Below are 20594 nucleotides of genomic sequence, written 5' to 3' on the forward strand. Positions count from 1 at the left end.
GAGTCCATATAAGTTTTTCCAGCTGCCTTCAGTTTTGACAAACAGCCCAAGGATTGGCTCAGCATGCTAAATTAAGCGATACATACTAGAGCAATTCATTCCTGTGCAATCAACTGCCCATTTTTTCCTTAGTGAGGCCAGCTTCAAGTTGATCTGACAACTCAATATTTCCATGTGACACACTCTTCAAAGTTTTGGATGTTTGGCATAGATGCAATAACCCTTCATTACCAGGAAAGGAAAGGCTTCTTTGCACTTGAGCTGGAAGAAACCTGATCGCATGCATTGGAGTACAGTCCATCTGGCTGCCGGGACTTATGCAATTGCCTCACTCCTGAGACTTCAGCATATCAATGGAGTTTTGTGCCCTTAAAACTTGGATTTCAAAGTTCAGAAGCAGCCAATGATATATTAATCTGCATAAGCAATGCCTAGATCATCACCCAAGCAGTTCTGGAATTTTTCATGAAAGCAGGCAGACACCTGTTGCCTATGTTTGGGAAGTAGAAGTTGCTATCTCAGCTTAACCTTCCAGCAGGGCTTTTGTCTTGGGAGTTTAAAGATGCAAGAAAGCAAACATCATCACAAGTACATCGAACAAAGCAAGATGATAGCAACATCTTCTTGGAACGCTTTTGCCTGAAGCCATTATGATGCATCACAGAGAAACAAAAAAGTTATCTACACCATGGCTGGCCTTAAGCAAATTATCCTTCTACGTATGACACCGTCAGCTTAACTGGCTTCCCTAAAATTTATAATGAGGCACTTAGTACTGCAGTAAAGGCAGGGTTTTGTGAAAACAAGCAGTGAAGCAACACGTTCTTTAAAATTATTTAATTACACACCTTTCTCGTAATAAGCATAATAGACAATAGAGTAGATTGCCATCATTCAATTATTTACACCCTTTTTCCCTTTAGCTTCAAAACAGGCAGTTGAAGAGTTTATGAAGTAGCAGCTCTTCTCGCAGTGGGAGTGCACGGGGATAGGGCTTCTGCAGGAAACACTGTCCCATCTTGATGGGATTAAATGGGATGATGCTGTCGTTGTTTGAACTGTCCAGTTGCTTTATGGAAGAACCAACCGTCTCTTCCAAGATGGCTTTGAAATAAGTAGTGAGCTGGAGTTCAAAAAATACTGAAATCAATACAAAATGATGAAGCTGAATTCTCTCCCCACTGCTGGCTCCGTGAGACCAAGGCAAATGATGTTAGGACAGCTTCACACCAATTTTATTTTGTTCTTTCTTCATTAACCGCTGTGCTTCTTTCTCCATTTTCTTCCTTTGTTGCTCAGCTGCCCTTTTTTCCCTTTCTGCTATTTTCTGCTGCCTGCAATTTGACAAAAAAAATAAATAGAATTGCATCAATGGATGCAAAAGATGGAAATGACTTTCCATCTAATGGATGCAAATGATTTCCGTATACAGAAGGTGCACAAATACAGTGACACAGAATTAATGGCTGCCTGGGATGGGACCAATAGAGGCCTACCCACAAAATATAATCTACTTTCCAATACAATTTAGAGCTAAGCAATGTAACATGTTAACCAACGTAAGCTTGGTAAAACAGAAGTGAGCATTGTCTGAAGTAAAATTCACCCCTTTGTGGCAGTTGGGTAAGATTTCGGACCATGTATTTTGACTATGGCATGAGAAACCACCCATGGCATTAACACTAATCCTCAAGAAACCAAAATATAAGGAACTACGATTGTTCTTTAATCAAGAATGGGAGAGGCTTAGATGTATACTGAGCCCTCTGGTGGCTAGGGAAGGTATTATTTTAAGGATTCAGTATTTCTGACAATTTAAACTACCGGTATTCTCTTTTGCCAAGATCTCATACGTATACAGTTGTACCTTGGTTCTCGAACGCCTTGTGACTCGAATGTTTTGGCTCCCGAACACCACAAACCCTGAAGTAAGAGTTCTGTGAACTTTTTTTGGAAGCTGAACATCTGACACCCTTCTGCGGCTTCCGACTGAGTACAGGAAGCTCTTGCAGCTAATCGGAAGCCACGCCTTGGTTTCTGAACGTTTTCGGAAGTCGAACAGACTTCCGGAACGGCTTCTGTTTGAGAACCAAGGTATCTTATAACGACCTTTCCTGCTCATCTTTACAGCCATACGTAAACAGCACTCATCAATGCTTCTCCACCAACCAGAATGGGATTTTGAATGAAACGCTGTAGCATTCTGTCCAGTACGCTTCAACATTATTATTTTTTTAAAAAATTATGCTTCAACATTTTTATCAGCAACTTAGATGAAGTGGAATCCTTAGCAAACGCTGCTGATTCCGCCTTTCTTCCATCATGAAAGATGGTGTACATGTGGCTCCTAGGCAGTTGGCCTCTTGTGCCTACAAACCACACTATTTGGGTTCTTGTGCTGACTAAGTATGCAATAGGAAGGTATGCAGAAGCTGTCATTCATAAACTCTTAGCTGAGTTGGACCCTGAATATGGGCTTTTCTCCACTTTATATTAATAGTATTTTTTAAAAAATCAAGTGAGCAAATAAAAGGGTCTCCATTCAATATATTTCCACTGGTATAATGAGACTTCTTCTCCGCCCTCTGCACACCCCAAAATATGCTCTAGAAGGGCTCTCAAACATCTGGGGATGGGCGGAGAGAAGAGGAAGCCCCACTGCATGCATGAAAGTTCATCATGCCAGCAGAACTGAAGCACTGCATAGGGTCCATAATGTTTATCCTGATTTTAAACCAAATCTGCAAAAGCGGATTGTAGAAGAAAATAGAACCAAACTATAAAATGTTCAAATTAAGTGCAGAAAACAGCCTTAAACAGAAGCAATCAAATGCCTGGGTGAATAGAAAATTCTTGGCCTGGTGCATAATGCTCTGGATATGTTACAAGTGAGCAGCACTGGGAACAGCATTCCAGTATTAAATTCACAAAAGTGTTGGGGCTTTTCAAATTGCAATGATTTTACTATTATGGATCTTCACAGTAATTGTATTGCCTCGTTATACTTGGGGTTTTTGTTTACAGTGGTACCTCTAGCTATGAACTTAATTCATTCCGGAGGTCCGTTCTTAACCTGAAACTGTTCTTAACTAGAGGCGTACTTTCGCTAATGGGGCCTCTTGCTGCTGCTGCTGCACCGCCAGCACACAATTTCCGTTCTCATCCTGGGGCAAAGTTCTCAAATCGAGGCAACTTTTCCAGGTTAGCGGAGTTTGTAAACTGAAGCGTTTGTAACCTGAGGCGTTTGTAACTCGAGGTACCACTGTATTTTTTAATTCTCTTATATGAATGCTGTGCTCAGTACAGTTAAGAGCTTAGGTGACCTTAAACTTGCACACTCCCCACTCCCTCTGGTGAGCGGCTTTCCTTTTCTACTCACCACAAGCCAATTTCAAACCCTGGCTTATGAAGCTTGCTGGTTTCTATAAGCCACAATTAAAATTTAACTACAGTTCAGGATTCATGTGTAATGAAACACCCGCTTGAACATGCTTCTGTTCAAAAACAAGCAACAGGTTGCATCCAGTGTTCTGTGCTAATCAGTCTACTGACGTAATTGTTGCATGCACTGAAGTTCACTGTGCCAGTGTAAATGGCCCAATAGCTTCCAATAGCTCATAACTGTATCAGAAAAGGAAAAGGGGTGGGGGAGGAGCATACAAGCATTCATATAACAATGAACTATAGCAGGCACCCCCAAACTTCGGCCCTCCATTTGGACTACATTTCCCATCTTCCCCAACAACTGGTCCTGTTAGCTAGGGGTCATGGGAGTTGTAGGACAAAACATCTGGAGAGCCGCAGTTTGGGGATGCCTGAACTATAGCTTAGTGTTACATGCAAACACGATTAAAAGTGCATCCTCCCTGAATCGATGCCTGCTAGTTAACAGCAAATACTTGCAGTACAGCCAATTATAAGATTGTGCAAATTTACCTAAGAACCTCTTCTGCTTGCCAGGAGGCATCTTCCTCTTCTTCCCAAGCATTTCTGTTTTCCTGCCATGTCTCCAAGTCTCCCAGTTCTGGCTGGAAAAGGACAAGAATTCAACACACATCTATAGAGAGAGAATCAACTTGCTAAATCTCAGAAAACTATTATTCCACATTTGTCATCCTATTTATAGGAATGGAATCCTAGTTAGGCAACAGCAACTCTACCACTCTCCACAGTGCTTAATGAAGACAGCCATGTGTTGAATGAACTTCCTAAAACACAGACGCATTTTCTGCTTTCTAGTGCTGGCCAAGACATTATTAATTCCTTAATTGTACATACATCACTCTTCCATGTTCCTGCCACACTAGATTGTAACATTCCCTTTGGAAACATCTGTCTAAAACTCCTGAAGTTTTTACTAGCAGACAAAACAAACTATCACAGATGTCTCTGTCACATCCTAGTTTTTACATACATGAAATCCTAAATTTATGTCAACCAAAGGCATGATATATAGGATTGGATCCAGAAATGTTCCCAAGAAAGGGGGTTAGCACAAGGTGAGTTTTCTTGCTCCTCCTCCCTCAGCATCTTCCAAGGATTAGGAGCACCCTGCTGAATGGGGTGGGCTTCAGAACAGGGGGAAAGGGAGAACTGCAGAAGTCCTCAGAGAAGGTGCTTCCACCTGATTTCCCCTCAGCTCCCCCACTGAGCACAACACACCCTATTCAGCAGAGCCCCCTTGACACCTATGGGAGCCTTTTGGCAGGCTTGGGGGGGTTGACAACCACTTCCTTTTATGGGCAATTGTCTATTGCATCGCATCCTTTTCATGAGGGGTAGTGGAGAATTACCACATTTATTGATAGAGGGAACAAATGGATGCACTGGTTTAGTTCTTAATATTGATAGAAATACTTGTTGCATGTAATAGGGCAGGCTTGTCCAAAGTCTGTTTCAGGGGCCTAATCCAGCCCACCGGTCAGTTTAATCTGGCCCCTGTGGCAGTTTATTTCCTTGGGTAAAATCCAATAACAACTTCAATCCTAAAAAAAAGGTAAACACCTTTGGTCGGTCCTTTGGTTGGCCCTCACACATGTTCCCTTAATCAAATCTGGCCCTCTTTGAAAAAAGTTTGGACATCCCTGTAATAGGGGCTAAGGGGGAAGTGAATGAATTGAATCAATCCTACAATTTGAAAGCTGGGGAAGCAGACTGGATCAGCCAATACAGCAGCTGGGCTAACATAATTATACCCAGTGCCATGGAGAACAATAAGCAGGAAAGAAAGTGTAGTGAGCAATGCCTGAAGCTACTCTACAACAAGCCACCAAAATAGCTGGTCAATGCTTGGAAGGATGAGGCTTTGGCAGTTCAACCATTTTTATTTTGCAGTTTAGCAGGTCTTTTGTATTATGGGAGGTAGGAGTACAGGTAGGAGTGATATAATCAACAGGTTTCAAGATACACTCTTTAAAACAAAGTGCTGCCTTTGGAAATCTGGCACTGGAAAGTACCCTTAAGAGACATTCCAACAATACAACCTGCCTCTGAAAAAGCAAAAATAGTTACAGATTCTTCTGAGAGAAAACATTATCTAAACACAGAAAGTGATGAGTACAGAGAAGATACTTACAGATTGATGAAGAAAAGGAGTGTCTTGAGTAGCTGCTAATCTGCTAGAAAATCCTGCATTGACATCCTGGTTCCCAAAACTTAAGGGTTCGCGTTTTTTAACTATAATCTGAAATATAACATTGGAGAAGAAAGAGAAAACACATAATAAATACCTCCATTATTAACAAAATGAATTGCAAGATTTTCAGCTAATTAAACTACTGTGGCCGCAATGAATCATGCCTCATGATAATATGATATCTGACTACTTGACAATAAGGTAGACTCACACCTGCACATCTGTGAATTGGAATGAAACTCGGGCACACAGGCATTCCCACACTTCCCAAACAATGAACTACTCTGCATGACCTTTAGACGTATGCTGCTCACTCTCCTTTCCCAACCTCTTGCAGCCAAATGATCAGAAGCATCTGCATCCATTTTTAAAATATGATTTACCATTATGTCCAAACTTTGGTAACGCTGGTTTAGAGTTTAGTAACTAGAGTTTAAACAAACTAGTGTTTAGCATGTTTGGGCAAAACAGAGCCCCATGGCCTGTTTTAAAACAGAAAAGGTGCTTATGATTTCCTCTTTGTGCATACCAAGGAGGAGAAAAGAGACAGAACCAAAGCTTATGAAGGCTCGTGAACCGAGTCAACGCTGCTCTGGAAAGCTTAATTGCACCAACTCCCTTGGTATCATACTGTTGCCAGTAAACATACAAGCCAGTCACCTGTTCTAAGCTACAGAAAGGAGTAAGCTTCCTCCGGAGACTCCAAAATTTGAAACAAGCAGCAATAATGTAACTATTCATGCTGCTGTACTTGTAGCAACCCAGACTAACCAGTTAAGAGATCAAGATGGAGTATTGTAACACTTTTAATTTTGCATGTTATCCCTCTGCCACATGCAACCATGTTGTTGCATTACAATACTAAAATGCACCAGAACAGCTGATTCACACAAAGAATTTTCCTCTGCACCAAATACTAATAAGGACTACTTTATAAGATGTTACATAATGTTTGGTTACAGGTAGGTAGCTGTGTTGGTCTGCCGTAGTAGAAACAAAATAAAAATAAAATAGAAAAATTCCTTCCAGTAGCACCTTAGAGACCAACTAAGTTTGTCATTGGTATGAGCTTTCATGTGCATGCACACTTCTTCAGATGTTTGGTGTTATGCATGCTTGAAACCTACTTTCTGTGTTTTCCTTATTGTTGGCGTCATGTCCTTAAAATAGTCAGGCTCCATTTCTTCCAAACCATTTTGCTGATTGGCCACATCGCCATTGCCACCTTCAATCTTCACGCTTGTAGGTGCATCTTCATCCCACGAAGTCCAGTCTTCTACTTCTGACTAAAGATGAAAACAGTGAGACTTCAGCTTTCTATTTGCAGCTTGACACTCATAAACAACAATCTACCGGTATATTTGACTGAGCCACTTGGAGTTATTGTTCAATCACGGACATTTAAAGGGATTACCTGCTTTGGAACCAACGAGTAATCCACAGTAGTTGGTAAAGTTATTTGATCTCCACTAAGTTTTCGCCCTCTTCCAGTCCTGAAAAAGAAAGGCAGGGATCTTCTTAGCTCTGAAAACACGAACACTAAGAGCTATTGGTAAGGCTAAATATGTTAAAGAAAATGATTGAACGTAGCTAAGTGAACATGGAGTGGATTGAAAAGGTTAGTAACTTTTGTGTGAACAAGCAAAGATTAATAGCTGCTTTTGAAGAAGTTCTGGTCTATATCTTTATCTTAATTTAAACCTCCCACTACTATCCTAGTTGTTGTAGATGTCTCTCAGCTGATCATGTGATTTCCTTCATAAGAATCAACATACCTGACTACTTCTCACCAAGGTACAGACTCCTGCTTACGTATCTGTGATTTGGAAGGGAACACATACAGTGTGATGCCATCTAGATAGTATGGACTACAATTCTCTTAGACTATTGCACATGCTGGCTGGGGCTGATGGAGTTAGTGTCCATACCATTAGGAAAGCATCTTATTGCCTTCCCCCGCTTTACAATATATAAAAAGAAGAGGGCACTTCCTTTTCCGATTGCTCTTCCTCCTGTGGAATCTGGCCATTAAAATCCTTGTGTTTGTACATTAACTGAAGCAGTAGCCTGTATAGCTTCTCTGTACCAAAACACAGGTACTGAAGTGTGTAAAGAACTTTGAACTTTGAAGAGAGAACCGTGCCTGGAAGACACAGCTTCGAGTCTTTAGTTTGATAAAGTCTTGCTAAATTTCTTGAATTATGCAGCCCAAATAGATGGAACAGTGTTTAACATTCTTTATTGCATGCATGCTTCTCACTATTTATATTCTGAGGGTGTGTGTGTGTGTGTGAGTGAGTATAAAGCCAGAGGCAGCAATAAGGGAGGCTTGCCAGGAATGGGAACTATTCTTTAACTACCAAAATCTTGACATGGACTGCACTTTTGTTTTCTAATTTTTAAGTGAAGTGTTAAATACAGGTGAAACTCAAAAAATTAGAATATCGTCGAAAAGTGCATTTATTTCAGTAATGCAACTTATAAGGTGAAACCAATATATGAGGTAGATGCATGACATGCAAAGCAAGATATGTCAAGCCTTTATTTGTTGCAATTGTAATTATTTGTCATTAGGAGGGTCAATTATAAATGGAATGTAATTAATGAAATGTAATAGCGATGTTTATTTTTGTTTATTTTTCTATTATTGTAACAATTTGTTTTATTACTGTGCAATTTCCAAAAGAAAGCATTTGTAAAAATTAAAAGAAAAATAAAAAAATAATAAGTTGCATTACTGGAATAAATGCACTTTTCAACGATATTCTAATTTTCCGAGTTTCACCTGTATTTTCAAGGTTCAATCTTGAACCAAATTAAAGTTCATAGAACCACTACTGAATGAACACTACAGAAGCAACAAACATACCTCTACATTTTATATGAGTAGTAGAGGGATAGCTCAGTCGGTAGCATGAGACTCCTAATCTCAGCGTCATGGGTTCAAACCCCACTTTGGGCGAAAGATTCCTGAATTCCAGAAAGTTGGACTAGATGATCCTTGTGGTCCCTTCCAATGCTATGATTCTATCTGCATGCCTCAATTTGTCCATTTTTTTTGGGGGGGGGGTAACAGATAAAGATGCACTGGCACCTTAGACCAGTGTAATTACTGCTGCACAGACTTTCTGAAATTGTTTCTATTTGATGTTTATTTATAGTGTTATCTAGCTATGCTTATGCAAATAACAAACAAACAAATATTGACGACAGAAAATCCAATCACATGAATACAAGATCTTGTTAGCTCTGGTAAGACCCACTCCTGAAAGGTATTGTGACACCTACTGCTCCCTGGAACTGCTTAACTTTGTCTCTAACAAAGAATGGAAGACTTTTTACCCTTCTCTCTGTACTTAGGAATTTATCTATTTAATTAATTCCTCCATAGGAGCCCAGGACGGTAATGCAGATATGTCAGCTAATTAAAATGACCTTATCATGCATTCAAAGGTGTGGACTCTGGCCCACAAACACTAATGCCACAATAAGTGGCTTTAAGGTGTCGCAGCATTCTCTGTGGCTTTTGCAGCATAGCATTTCGTTTTTTCCAAATAAATGTTTACATTGTTAGCTTCTATGTTGCTAAAAGTGTCATTTCAAACCAGAAGAAAAATTGTTCAACATTTCTACACCAGAAGTTTCAGAAAAAAGTTATATAGATGACATGAAAAAGAAGAAGTGAAAGTAGGTTCTTTAAAACAACTGTCATGGCTATTTCTTAGTAGACTAAAGAAACTCTTTTCGGTAAAATTCATTTAAACCTGTAACCATGCAAATCAAGGCAAAGCTTTACGCAGCCTGAAATTAAATAAGAAAACAAAGTTCTTCACAAATGAAAAGGGGAGAAAACCTTACAATTAAACCAAAATCACATGCAAGAGAAGCTATTTACCTGCATATTAAGCGCTTAAAAAAAGACAGTACTGCCGCCAGGCAGGTACAAATTTTAAAAAGACGGAACTGTGTAATGGCCATGGTGAAAGTCTTCACCTGCAAAAGAATTAATACAATTATGCTGACATGTATTACACAACTTTTTACTACCATATGGATGCAGGAACAAAGCCAGCACATTCCCACTGCCTAAAACACTCTTTGGCTGTAACATCCAAACTAGGCCTAGGCAGCCCTTCTATGTTTATGCTCACTGAATTCATGAGTTTACTCCCCCCCCCCCAGGTCACCTTCAAGTCTTGCTTTTTTACCAAGGAAAGCAGATATTAAGAAGCCAAACTATAAACAGCCTCTTGAATTGAATAGGTCCAGGGGAGAGGTGGGTTCTCTAAACTGCCTGATTCCACATCTTGCCTCAGAATCTGCTGCACCCAGTGGCAGAACTTAGGGTGGAAAGAGTGTTCTTTGAGGACTCAGGCATGGTGGAAGAGATAAGTTACTCTCCTAATTACCATCTAACCATTGCAATATATCACGATGTCTGAAATAGGGGAGGGTGGCTGGGCTGTGGAGGAAAAGAGGACTGAGGCAGCCCACTTGTTTGAGCAAAGGCACAGGCAGGCAGGCTTGCAGCTTCGGCACAACAGGAACCGCTCTTTTTTTAAAGCACTTCGGTCCTTCCCAGCAACATGCATGGCTTGATAGCAGGACTTTTCGCTGCACACGCCGTGAATCTGCTGTTTTCTAGAAAGTGTGGCATGTGCTGCAGCCAGATCACACTCGTCCCTCTCAGTGGCTGAGCTGCAGAGGGAGGGAGGGTGTGGGCAAGCATTGGGCAGCCTTGCGGGGCACAAGCATCGCCCGGGAATGAAATGCGCTGCGGTGGTGGCAGCTGGGGAGTGAACAGGGATTGGCCAGCTCAAAAATTTGGAAACCGTTACTGCAATCTGAACTTCAAACCGCTTTTCAACTGATGTTTTGATATACATTATCACCCACCCCTAGCTGGAGCTAGCCTCTCCCCCCCCCCCCCCGGTAAATCTGCCTGCCAAATGGCTGTTTCAGCAATGCCCAGAGCCCTGGAGGATGACAGCCAGGAGATGGACAGCCACCTGATGAAATGGGTTTTGGTTCCTGGACCCATTCACTAATGAGTCTGGCGGCATCCAGACTGGCCCTGACTAGATCATTCCTTCGACAAATTCAGGGAAAGAGCAAGACTCATCTCCCTGAGGGATACTGCCTCCATGATAACTGTTGCCTCGCTGCCCTATTCTAGGGGGGTGGGGGAAGTGATGAGCATAGCCCTCTCCCCAAATGAAGAGACACCCAGGTGGTTGGGGTTCCCAGGAACCAAGACGGTGCAAGGAGTTAGTGAAGCAACAGGGAGACAGAAGAATCAGCAGAATCAACAAACCGAATGGCTGATAGGAATTAATGAAAAAAGGACATGGAATTATATGGCCATACCTGCCCCTAAAGTAGGCAAGACAGGAGGAGATTGCTCTCATCTAGTGTGGGCACAGTGATTTGAAAAGTCAAGTCCTACACCTGGACTAAGTAGGAAGAGCAATCCTTATCTTCTTCTGTCATTGGGGGGGGGGGGCGCGCGAGGAGGAAGATTCAGAGTAAATAAAGCCAACAACAGTGCAACAACTTAAGGGGGGAGAATCATTATTAGGCTGTTAGGAGCTTTGAAATTTGTTTTCAGTTCTAGTAGCTAAGAGTAGATATACGTTCCTTTATTTTTTTAAATTTTTGAATGAATGTTGTGGCAGTTCATAGAACTCTTTTTTAAGCTTGATTCTTCAGGCCTACAATTGTGCTGAATAGAAGGAAATGTGAATAAAATAGGAAGCCTCTGAATTGTCATTATTATGTTAGCTATATAGAACAGATGTTACCTTTCATAGTGTTTTAAATTTAGACCATTTCAACTGAATGGTTCAATCTACTTTTTGTGTATTATTGAGTGCATACCAATAGCTATCATTTCAATGATTTGCACAATTCAGGAAGCTTTTGAATTTGAGCTGGCTTCTAGCAGTCACAATGAGGGACAAAGCAGGGAAACTATATCACTATTTGTTTTAACAGGTTATATAGTTAATTGGCACATAATCAGTGGCCTAGATATTTGATAAAACTTTTTGTACACCCCCACAACAAGGCTTACATATTATTTCTATTTTTTTTTACATGTGATAATTGACATTTCTAACATACATCTTTATTTGATTAAGCCTTTGCACTTCGCTCCCTAAGCCCCACAAAGATAATTTGGAATAGGACACTTAAATAAAAATGGAAAAACTATAATCCAAGTGTGTGGTTCTCTTCTTTATCAAGTTCCACAAATAGTTCAGTAACTGCAGCATCAGGGCATTCAACTTACTATTAATTTTAAAAGTCACAAAAAATTACTAACCTGCCTGCTTGCCCACACAAACCTATGCTAGTAACTTGTGACGCATTAACAGCCTGAAGTGAACAAAAGAACCACCTCTCTGCCCCGACAAAATATTCCCTGCATGGAAGCAATCCTTACTTGCCATAGTTTATCAACTGAGTGACTATTTCAACATAGTTTATCAACTGAGTGAGTTTCCACTGCACTTCAACAGGGATTCACAAGAAGCTAATCTGAATTTTTAAAAGAAGTTTATACTAATTAATGAAAAGTCAATCATACACTCTGTTTTACATTTGATTCCTTAATGCAATGAATAGTATTTTTGTTCTTTCTATGTCTGATTCACAGACAGACTTAAACTGGAAAATACAAATATGAACTTTCTCCTGTACTCCCACTCTGTAAACATACAGCTCATAACGCTTACCATTCTGGCTCTCATCAAGAGTTTATTACAGTTCAAAACAGCCACTGTTACTTCCACCATGAAGTCTGTTAACCCTACATTTTCTCACGATATGCAACACTAAGCCTGCAATCCTGTACATATTCACCTGGGAATAAAAGTAAGTAAACATGAGCAGGGATTGAGCTGCCAGCAACCATCAAGGAATTCTTTCAGACCTAGAAAAATAATTCTCAGATAATAACTATCACCATTTCAGCTTCAACAGTGCAATTTTGTGAAATAATCGAGAGTCCTGCAACCCAAAATCTATTCTATTATACAGAAACTACTGTATAGTCCTCCCAGGAGCTTTACAGCATATTTGGAATTTTGTTATCTAACAAGGTCTTGTCTGTATGTCACAATGCCTATATTTTTTTTTATTCTTGCAAACTTTATATAGGAATTGCATTTTATGACCACAAATAACTTTATTAAGACAGCATGAGGTTGAAGCATATCCTCATATCCCATAATATACCATAAGTGTGCATAATATATCATAAGTGTGCTGTAAATGGCAAGAAGAACAGAAGAGTAAATAACATGATGGAAGGCAATAGTGGCAGGCAGGCAATCCTGTCCTGTTACTCTCTTGCCATGAAGAAGAAGGGGTTACACATGGAACTCCAACTTCATCCACCAACCTTATCTACCTGTAGAAAGTTCTGTCAAAGGCACAGCAATGAAGTTTCTAAAGACATTTCAAAGTATTGTGAGATTGCCAACATTCCCCCTCCCTCCGGAAGGTCACCCCTCTTTTTTCAGCCAAGCACATAAAGCTGAATTCACACAAGTTAAATAGTTGTAACTCAACTGTACAAGGGTTTATAAAGGTCAGTAAGGAAAATGTATAAAGAAGCTGACCATGCACATATAAGGTGTAGCAGGACAAATAACCCCTCTAAAAAGATATCTGTAGATTCGAAGATCTAGGCTCTCCTGGACTGGAGTTACCGGTAATGTATAAAATAAATGGAAACCAACCCATGTCAAAAGCATTATTTCATTCACTTCAACTAAGTATGCTTGTATTATATTATATTTACTACAACGAAGCATGCCTAGGTTTGGAGGCCAAGAGAGAGGAGTTCTCCCTGAGAAAGAAAAAAAGTTTATCTTCACACTTTGGGTTGAATCCAGTGGCTTTTTTTTTCTTTAAAAAATGTTTAGGGGTACTCTCATTTTGACTCAAGAAAAACACCATTTTATAGTTAAAATCGGGGAAAATAAATACAGTAAATGGACAAAAGTACAAAGATTCACAAAATGTTTAGGGGTATGCGTACCCTTGCGTACCCCCAGGGAAAAAAAGCACTGGTTGAATCTAACAAAGTTATACTTAGTGTAGAGCTACTAAATTCAATGAACATGGCTAACCTAAAACTGTTTATTTCTACAGACCTACTTCAATAATGATTTAAGCTCAGGCATCCCCAAACTTCGGCCCTCCAGATGTTTTGGACTATAATTCCCATCTTCCCTGACCACTGGTCCTGTTAGCTAGGGATCATGGGATTTGTAGGCCAAAACATCTGGAGGGCCGCAGTTTGGGGATGCCCGATTTAGCTGGATACAACCCACAATTCTTCCCCCACCCAAAAAAGAAAGACAAAACAATTTGACACCAACTGAGAACCGGGGGGGGGGGGGGGGATATAACCCTATAGTAACACAGTTACCTCAATAAGCAAAGGGTTCACATACACCTAAGAGGATGGAAACAGAAGTGGTAATTTAGGTGATCCGTATCTTCTCAGGGATAAATTCAGTATCTATTAGTAACGGACGTTGAAGCAATACCCTGAAAATCACAAGGCTTCAAATGCATTCTGCAGAGTTAACAAGCATGCAACTGTTAAATGCCATGAAAATAATCTCTCTCAACCAAGAGCTCCAACCAGTTACAGCAACCAGATAAGAGTGGCATTATAAAATAAGAACATAAATTTAGAACAATCAGACATTCATGATGCTCCTCCCCCTTACCTGGCTACTAATGTACACTGCAATGAACTAGTAAATACTAGAAACAAACAAACAAAAATCCTTCCAGTAGCACCTTAGAGACCAACTAAGTTTGTCATTGGTATGAGCTTTTGTGTGCATGCATACTTCTTCAGATACCATAAATACTAGTACTAATTTAAGTTCTGGAGCTAGCATTTCTCAGAGTATGTAAAAAAAGGGCTGAAAATACAGCATCTGTCTCTGAATAAGTCCTTCTACCTTCTTCCACAATTTAAAGACTCACCACTGCAAGGAGGTTGTCCTACCATGTACCTTAAGCATACTGTATCTCAGATTAAGTGAGCCCCTGTCATTGAATCCTAGCTCCCAAGAGAACATCTGGCTGCTACTCAGAAAGTTAATGGTTTGAGCTCACCCAGAGACAGCTGTGGGCAGGACTCCTGCATTGCAGGGGGTTGAATTGTAAGCTGGGTCTCTTCCAACTTACAATTCTATGATTTTATGTCCACCAGTCTCATTATTATCTCCTCCTCCTCCTCCTCCTCCTCCTCCTCCTCCTCCTCCTCCTCCTCTTCTTCTTCTTCTTCTTCTTCTTCTTCTTCATTCTTACGCTACTTTCCTAGATTGTTCTGAAGTGAAATGGCCCCTAACTCTCTGCACAAGTCCTCACAAGTCATACCTCAGGTATGTAAGAAAAGTTCATCTTGGTTGCCAAAGCAACACACAATTAGTGCATTCTCTCCAGCCTACTCACTTTTGTCCCTTCAGTTAAAACTGAAGTCTTTGGCCTATAGTGTTTGCCACCCTTTTGGACTTCCCTTTGTCATCTCAGAAACCAGACAACCTCTTTAAGATTGTCTGTTGTAGGTTGTTTAGAGAGCTAGACTATATGGTGGCCACGTTTGTTGATGACACCAAATTACATGGGGTGATTAAATGAAAAGGGATAATAAAGAGCTCCAAATAAAGAGTTGAATGGGCACTAAAAGGGAAAATGGGGTTTAGTTAAGCATGAAGTGATGCACACTGGGGAAGGAAATCCTAGTTTCATATATACAATGACGGGGTCTGATCTGGTGGCTATTACTCAGGCAAGCAATCTTGAAGTCATGTCGAATTATGAAAAAGGCAAAATCCATGCTGGGGATGAATAGGAAAAGTATTAAAATAAAAAGACCAATATCATAATGGCCTTATACAAATCTATGATCAAACTTCATATGGAATACTGTGCACAGTTCCAGTCACTGCATCTTGCTGAGGTGGAAAAGGTGCACAGAAAGACAACCAAAATTAGCAGGGGCCTGAAGCAACTCCTCTAACAAGTGAAGGACGCAATGGTTGGAGCTTTTTCATGTAGAGCAAAGATAAATAAAGGAAATATATGATAAGAGGTTTGCAAGTTATGCCTTTGTCCCAGTAAAAAGAAAGGAGACTTTCAAAGTATAGGCATTGCCCCTACTTTCTGCCTGTCCTTGTTATCTGGTTTACCGCATTTAGCTATATAGAAATCCTTCTTTAGCACTATAGTACCATACTTAATTTGTTAAGAGCAAGGGACAACCCTTGTCAATTAAGAGAAAATATGGTTCATAACCCCTCATTCTCATAAGAGAGTAAAGGTAAAGGACCCCTGCATGGTTAAGTCCAGTCAAAATTGACTATGAGGTGCTATATGTGGACAACTGTATTATCCCCATTAGCCACTCTGCCAGATAGCTTGGAAATTAATCTAGGGGCCAAAAGGTGTTTTGCTTTTTCAAAGTGATAAAACATATAGATTGAATATAGCAAACACTTAATTTTTTCAATACAAGTAGTAATCATGACTACATACCCTAACGTATGCTAGGCATATGAACGTCTCTTGTGGATTTTCATGGGTGCAAAAAAAAAAAAAAAATGTCACAAATGTCAACTCATACTGCTCAAAAAATGGCTATTCCTCAAACAGCAACTCCCACCCATGTCCAGCATTCCTAATGTGTCACAACCAGAGTGAATCAAATGCATAAAGTAGAAGCTTTGCCTTTTAAATGTCAACGGTGTAATGTTCAAGTTGTTCAATTTAAACGGAATCTAAAATATATGACCCTGCATTTAAAACAAAAAATCTGGTAGCCACAATTACCAAGACCCATGAGTGATAGCTAGTTTCCCTTCCAAGCAACATCAAATTCCATTGAGCTCACTGGGACTTGCTTCCCAGTAAACATACACATGTTTGGGTTGCAAATATTTCTAGAAACAAAGAGTTAAGACTTGCAACAAAGTAACTGTTATGCTTATCCTAAAATTTTAACTGCCTATATGACATGCCCATGACTTAAGAGTCAATCTCATAACTCAAACTTATTTAGAATAGAATAATAAACTATACAGCTCGAGGTGCTATTATGAATCAAATCTAGGGGAACAGGCATGCAGTAAAGACATCTGGGCAGTTGAACATGGAGTTTTCCTCCTCAAATACTAGGTGAATACAACAGTTTACAGTGAGTGACCCCTTCTTTGACCAGCTTAACCATGCTGGACTTGACTGAAGTCTCATCCAGTATAACATGCATTAAATACAGCAAAGGAGCTTCTCTCTGCATCTCACATGATCAAGGTCATTTCTCCCTATCACTAGATCAGTGTTTTTCAACCACTGTTCCGCGGCACACCAGTGTGCCGCGAGATGTTGCCTGGTGTGCCGTGGGAGAATTACTTTATATATAGTGAATATAGGCACAGAGTTAATTTTTTTAACATTTTCTAATGGTGGTGTGCCTCGTGATTTGTTTCATGAAAGAAGTGTGCCTTTGCCCAAAAAAGGTTGAAAAACACTGCTCTAGATATAGTTCTCATAATTTGTGATACCAGAAACTCTATTTCTTTGAGGAAAAGGGCAATCTCACAAGTAATGCGTGTATGTAGACCTAGCAAAAGTTCAAAAGAACAAGAGGAACTATAACTTATCTAGTGATGAACATCCCTTAATGCTTGAAGTTTTATCTATGGTAGTTGCATATGTCAGAGGGCACCCCAAACTTTTTAAAAAGGTGGGTTTTGGTTCCAAGTGGCAAGCAATGTTTTACAAAGAACTACAAATATCACTGGTTTACAGCCGCTTCCAACTTTTACTCAACTCATTCCCACAAAAGGAAAACCAAGCTTATCAATTGAACTTCAAAACGAGATTATGGCCTTTGACTCAACTACAGATGCTAATTAACTAACCAGTGCCAGGATGTTTACCATAAACACCGCTAGATTGCTGCAACCCTGTTCTCCATATGTTTACACTTTACTGCCATTATCCCTGCCTCTATTCCTTCCAGTTTCATTTGCCCACTGACCTCAGGAACTAACATATTGAGAGTGTGTGTGTGTGCGCGCGCGTGCGCGCTCCCTGTTTACTTGCACTATCTATCAAGAGGCTTTTAACCAGAGGTTGGATGGACATGTGTTGGGGATTCTTCAGTCGCAATTCCTGCATGGCTTTGCCTAAATTTAAACCCCACTGGCCTTCTACCCTTAGCATCGCAAGATTGTCATGAGAGTGCTTGGACTAAAATTGTCCACCGAAAGCTTTACTTTTCTGGTTTATCACCACAACAGTTACTAACACTGGGCTTCAGCAAAGCAAATAATTTAATTAGACAGCGTCTATATGATATCGAGAGACAGAATAATTTGGCCACAATAAGGAAATTTTGTCCATGGTATGATTATTTTTTGCCTAATCATTTTGATACTTTGGCATCCTATTTGCAAAATTTAACAATTCCAAAATACAGACGCGCTTTCACTTTCGCAAGATTGAATATACTGCCTTTGGCTGGACTTGAGGGTCGATTTCAAAAAATTCCACCGGAAAAAAGGTTATGTCCATGTGGAGATGGCAGCATTGCATCAGTTACTCATGTGCTTCTGGCTTGCACTCTTTATAAAGATTTGAGGGCCGGGGTTATTACCCCTCTATTATTGTCCACGCTGGGTCACTCAACCACTGCTACTATGTCTTTCCTTTTAGCAGATCGAGATGATCAGGTGACAGCAAAAACTGCAAGGTTTTTAGCAGGCGCAATTATAATAAGATTTATTATTTGATTACTGATGTAAAACCCCAAAATGTATTTTCTATAGCTAAGTTTCTACCTCTATATTCAGTACATTTTATTTTATTGCTATGGCTAGCGGCTGATGCAAATAAAGATTATTCTTCTTCTCTTCTTTCTCCCCACCCCCCTCATAAAGCAAAAAGCACATGCCCGAATGAAGCTCCTTTTTTTTGAAAAAGGGGTGCCGCAGAACACCTCCCGCTGGCTTTCCACAACAACCCCGCGAGGCAGGCTGCGACTCTTACTTTACAAGGTGGGAAGGGGGAAAGAACACCTTTTGGGGCTTCCAAGTTGGAACTCCTCGCTCCGGCGGAAGAGCCGCCACTGGGAAGCGGGGGGGGGGGGGGGGAGAGAGAGAGAACCGCGGCTGGCCAACCAGCGGCCGCCCCATCAGGGCTCGCAGGCGGGCCGAGGGAGGGACGGGGCCCGCCTGCTTCCTCTCCGAGCCGGGGAAATAGCTGCCCAGTTCACACACACACACACCCCGGGACAAGCGGCTCCAGGGCGGGCAGTGGCGCCTCCCCGGCGCCCGCTCACCTTGTCCAGCGGGAGAAGAGGCAACACGACGGCTGCGGCGCGAGCCGAGGGGAAGCCGCTTCCCTCGGCGACCGCGGGCTCCCTTCATTCAAGGGCGGACGCGGCCTCCCGCTCAGACGTGGCCGTTGCCGCCGCTGCTGCTGCCGCCGTTGCCATTGCTTGCTTCCCTCATATGCCGTCGCCGCCAGCCCGGCCTTGCTGTCACCTGGGAGACCCGCTCGCGAGCTCGGCCCCGCCTCTTCCGGCCGCGCCCCACCGTTCTCGGCCAACCAGGCGCAGAATAGCGAGGAGGAAGACGGGAAGCGGAAAAGGCGTTTTGCGCAAGCGCCTCATTGTGCTGTCGCCGCCTTCCGAGGCGGCACCTCGCGCTCTGGCCTGAGGAAGGCGCGCGCGGGGGGGGGAGATGGGCGGGGCTTTAAAATTGACTGGCATACATAGCCGGAAGAAAATTAGCTGTCAGGGTGACAGAAAAATGCAGCATTAACATGTTTATTTTTAATACACTCCAGCAATTTAAAAACATCGGGCGGGGGGGGGGAGTCGGATGGCTTTAAAACTGACACAGATCATTACTTATTCTTCTTCTTTGGCGATCACTCGTAGCCGAGTAAGATAAGATTATCTTCCATAAACACGGTTTTTTTAACAATGAGTCCGTGGAGGCCAATTCTGGATCCACACATCCTTCCACACTGGGGACATTGGTTTCTGGACGGGAGTTGATTTGCCAAGCGTGCCTTCCTCTTAGCACATTTTGCAGCGCTTGCAGGCCAGTGTTTCCCAGTTGTCACTGTTTATACTACATTTTTTAAAGATTTGCCTTGAGACAGTCTTACACATAGGCACGTGCAAGTGTATAAACTGGCAATCGGTTTGGGAAGTGGCACATTATTCTTTTGATGTATTCTGTGTTCTCGTATTTTTATGTTGCAAACCGTTCTGTGATCTTGAAATGAAGGGCTGTATACAAACCAAGAAGTGAGAAGTTACATGTCATTTAAATGTTGTCCCAGCAACTGCTGTTGCAAATGGCCCATTCTGCTCTTAACTACTGGTGGTGTTTGAATTCCATGTACTGTATAGAAAAATAGTTTTGGCCACTCCTGCCAGGAAATACACCATAGAATTGGAAGGGACCACGATGATCCTCATCCGAAGAAGTGTGCATGCACACGAAAGCTCATACCTATGACAAACTTAGTTGGTTTCTAAGGTGCTACTGGAAGGATTTATTATTATTTTTTGATCCTCAGTGTAGTCAAACCCCCTGCCTCTTGGGTAATAAGGCTGTATCCAATACAGTCATACCTTGCTTTACGAATGCTGTGGGTTGCGTGTTTTTGGGTTGTGGACCACGCCAAACCCGGAAGTACCAGAACGGGTTACTTCCAGGTTTTGGCGCTCCCGCATGCGCAGATGCACAAAATGACATCACGCGCATGCACAGACACGGCGCTTCAGGCTGCAAACGCTGCGGGTTGCGAACGTGCCTCCCGCACGGATCACGTTCACAACCCGAGGTATGACTCTACTAATCCTCCTCAGAGTAAAACCACTGAGATTAATGAACACAATTTAGAGCCATTG

At 41.4% G+C, this 20594-nt stretch overlaps 1 protein-coding gene across 4 annotated transcripts; it reads right to left on the minus strand.

Annotated features, from left to right (window-relative positions):
- Positions 1-822: 822 nt before the first annotated feature.
- On the minus strand, positions 823-19236 carry EBAG9 (estrogen receptor binding site associated antigen 9). 4 transcript variants are annotated; one of them, XM_035125303.2, is made up of 7 exons: positions 19008-19236; positions 9531-9628; positions 7050-7128; positions 6763-6921; positions 5576-5683; positions 3937-4028; positions 823-1334 (listed from the first exon to the last, which is right to left on the minus strand). In XM_035125303.2, the coding sequence occupies exons 2-7, from the start codon at positions 9611-9613 to the stop codon at positions 1214-1216; spliced, it is 642 nt and encodes a 213-aa protein (XP_034981194.1). In that variant the 5' UTR covers positions 9614-9628; positions 19008-19236; the 3' UTR covers positions 823-1213. The 4 variants fall into 4 exon arrangements, with proteins under 4 accessions (XP_034981194.1, XP_034981196.1, XP_060133644.1 ...); XM_035125305.2 differs by lacking the exon at positions 19008-19236 and adding an exon at positions 18716-18737; XM_060277661.1 differs by lacking the exon at positions 19008-19236 and adding an exon at positions 14852-14881.
- Between the last annotated feature and the right edge of the window lie 1358 nt (positions 19237-20594).

The sequence above is a fragment of the Zootoca vivipara genome, chromosome 8, assembly GCF_963506605.1.
Source record: "Zootoca vivipara chromosome 8, rZooViv1.1, whole genome shotgun sequence".
Taxonomy (NCBI): domain Eukaryota; kingdom Metazoa; phylum Chordata; class Lepidosauria; order Squamata; family Lacertidae; genus Zootoca; species Zootoca vivipara.

What these genes read in the sequence shown, in the direction of transcription:
- EBAG9 (XM_060277660.1), bottom strand. Translation starts at nt 12,432, where the DNA reads ATGGTGGAAGTAACAGTGGCTGTTTTGAACTGTAATAAACTCTTGATG. An exon ending in CAATAAGGAAAACACAGAAA is followed by an intron (nt 5,684 to 6,762) that starts GTAGGTTTCAAG and finishes GTTATATTTCAG; the next exon opens with ATTATAGTTAAAAAACGCGA. An exon ending in CTCCTTTTCTTCATCAATCT is followed by an intron (nt 4,029 to 5,575) that starts GTAAGTATCTTC and finishes GTCCTTTTCCAG; the next exon opens with CCAGAACTGGGAGACTTGGA.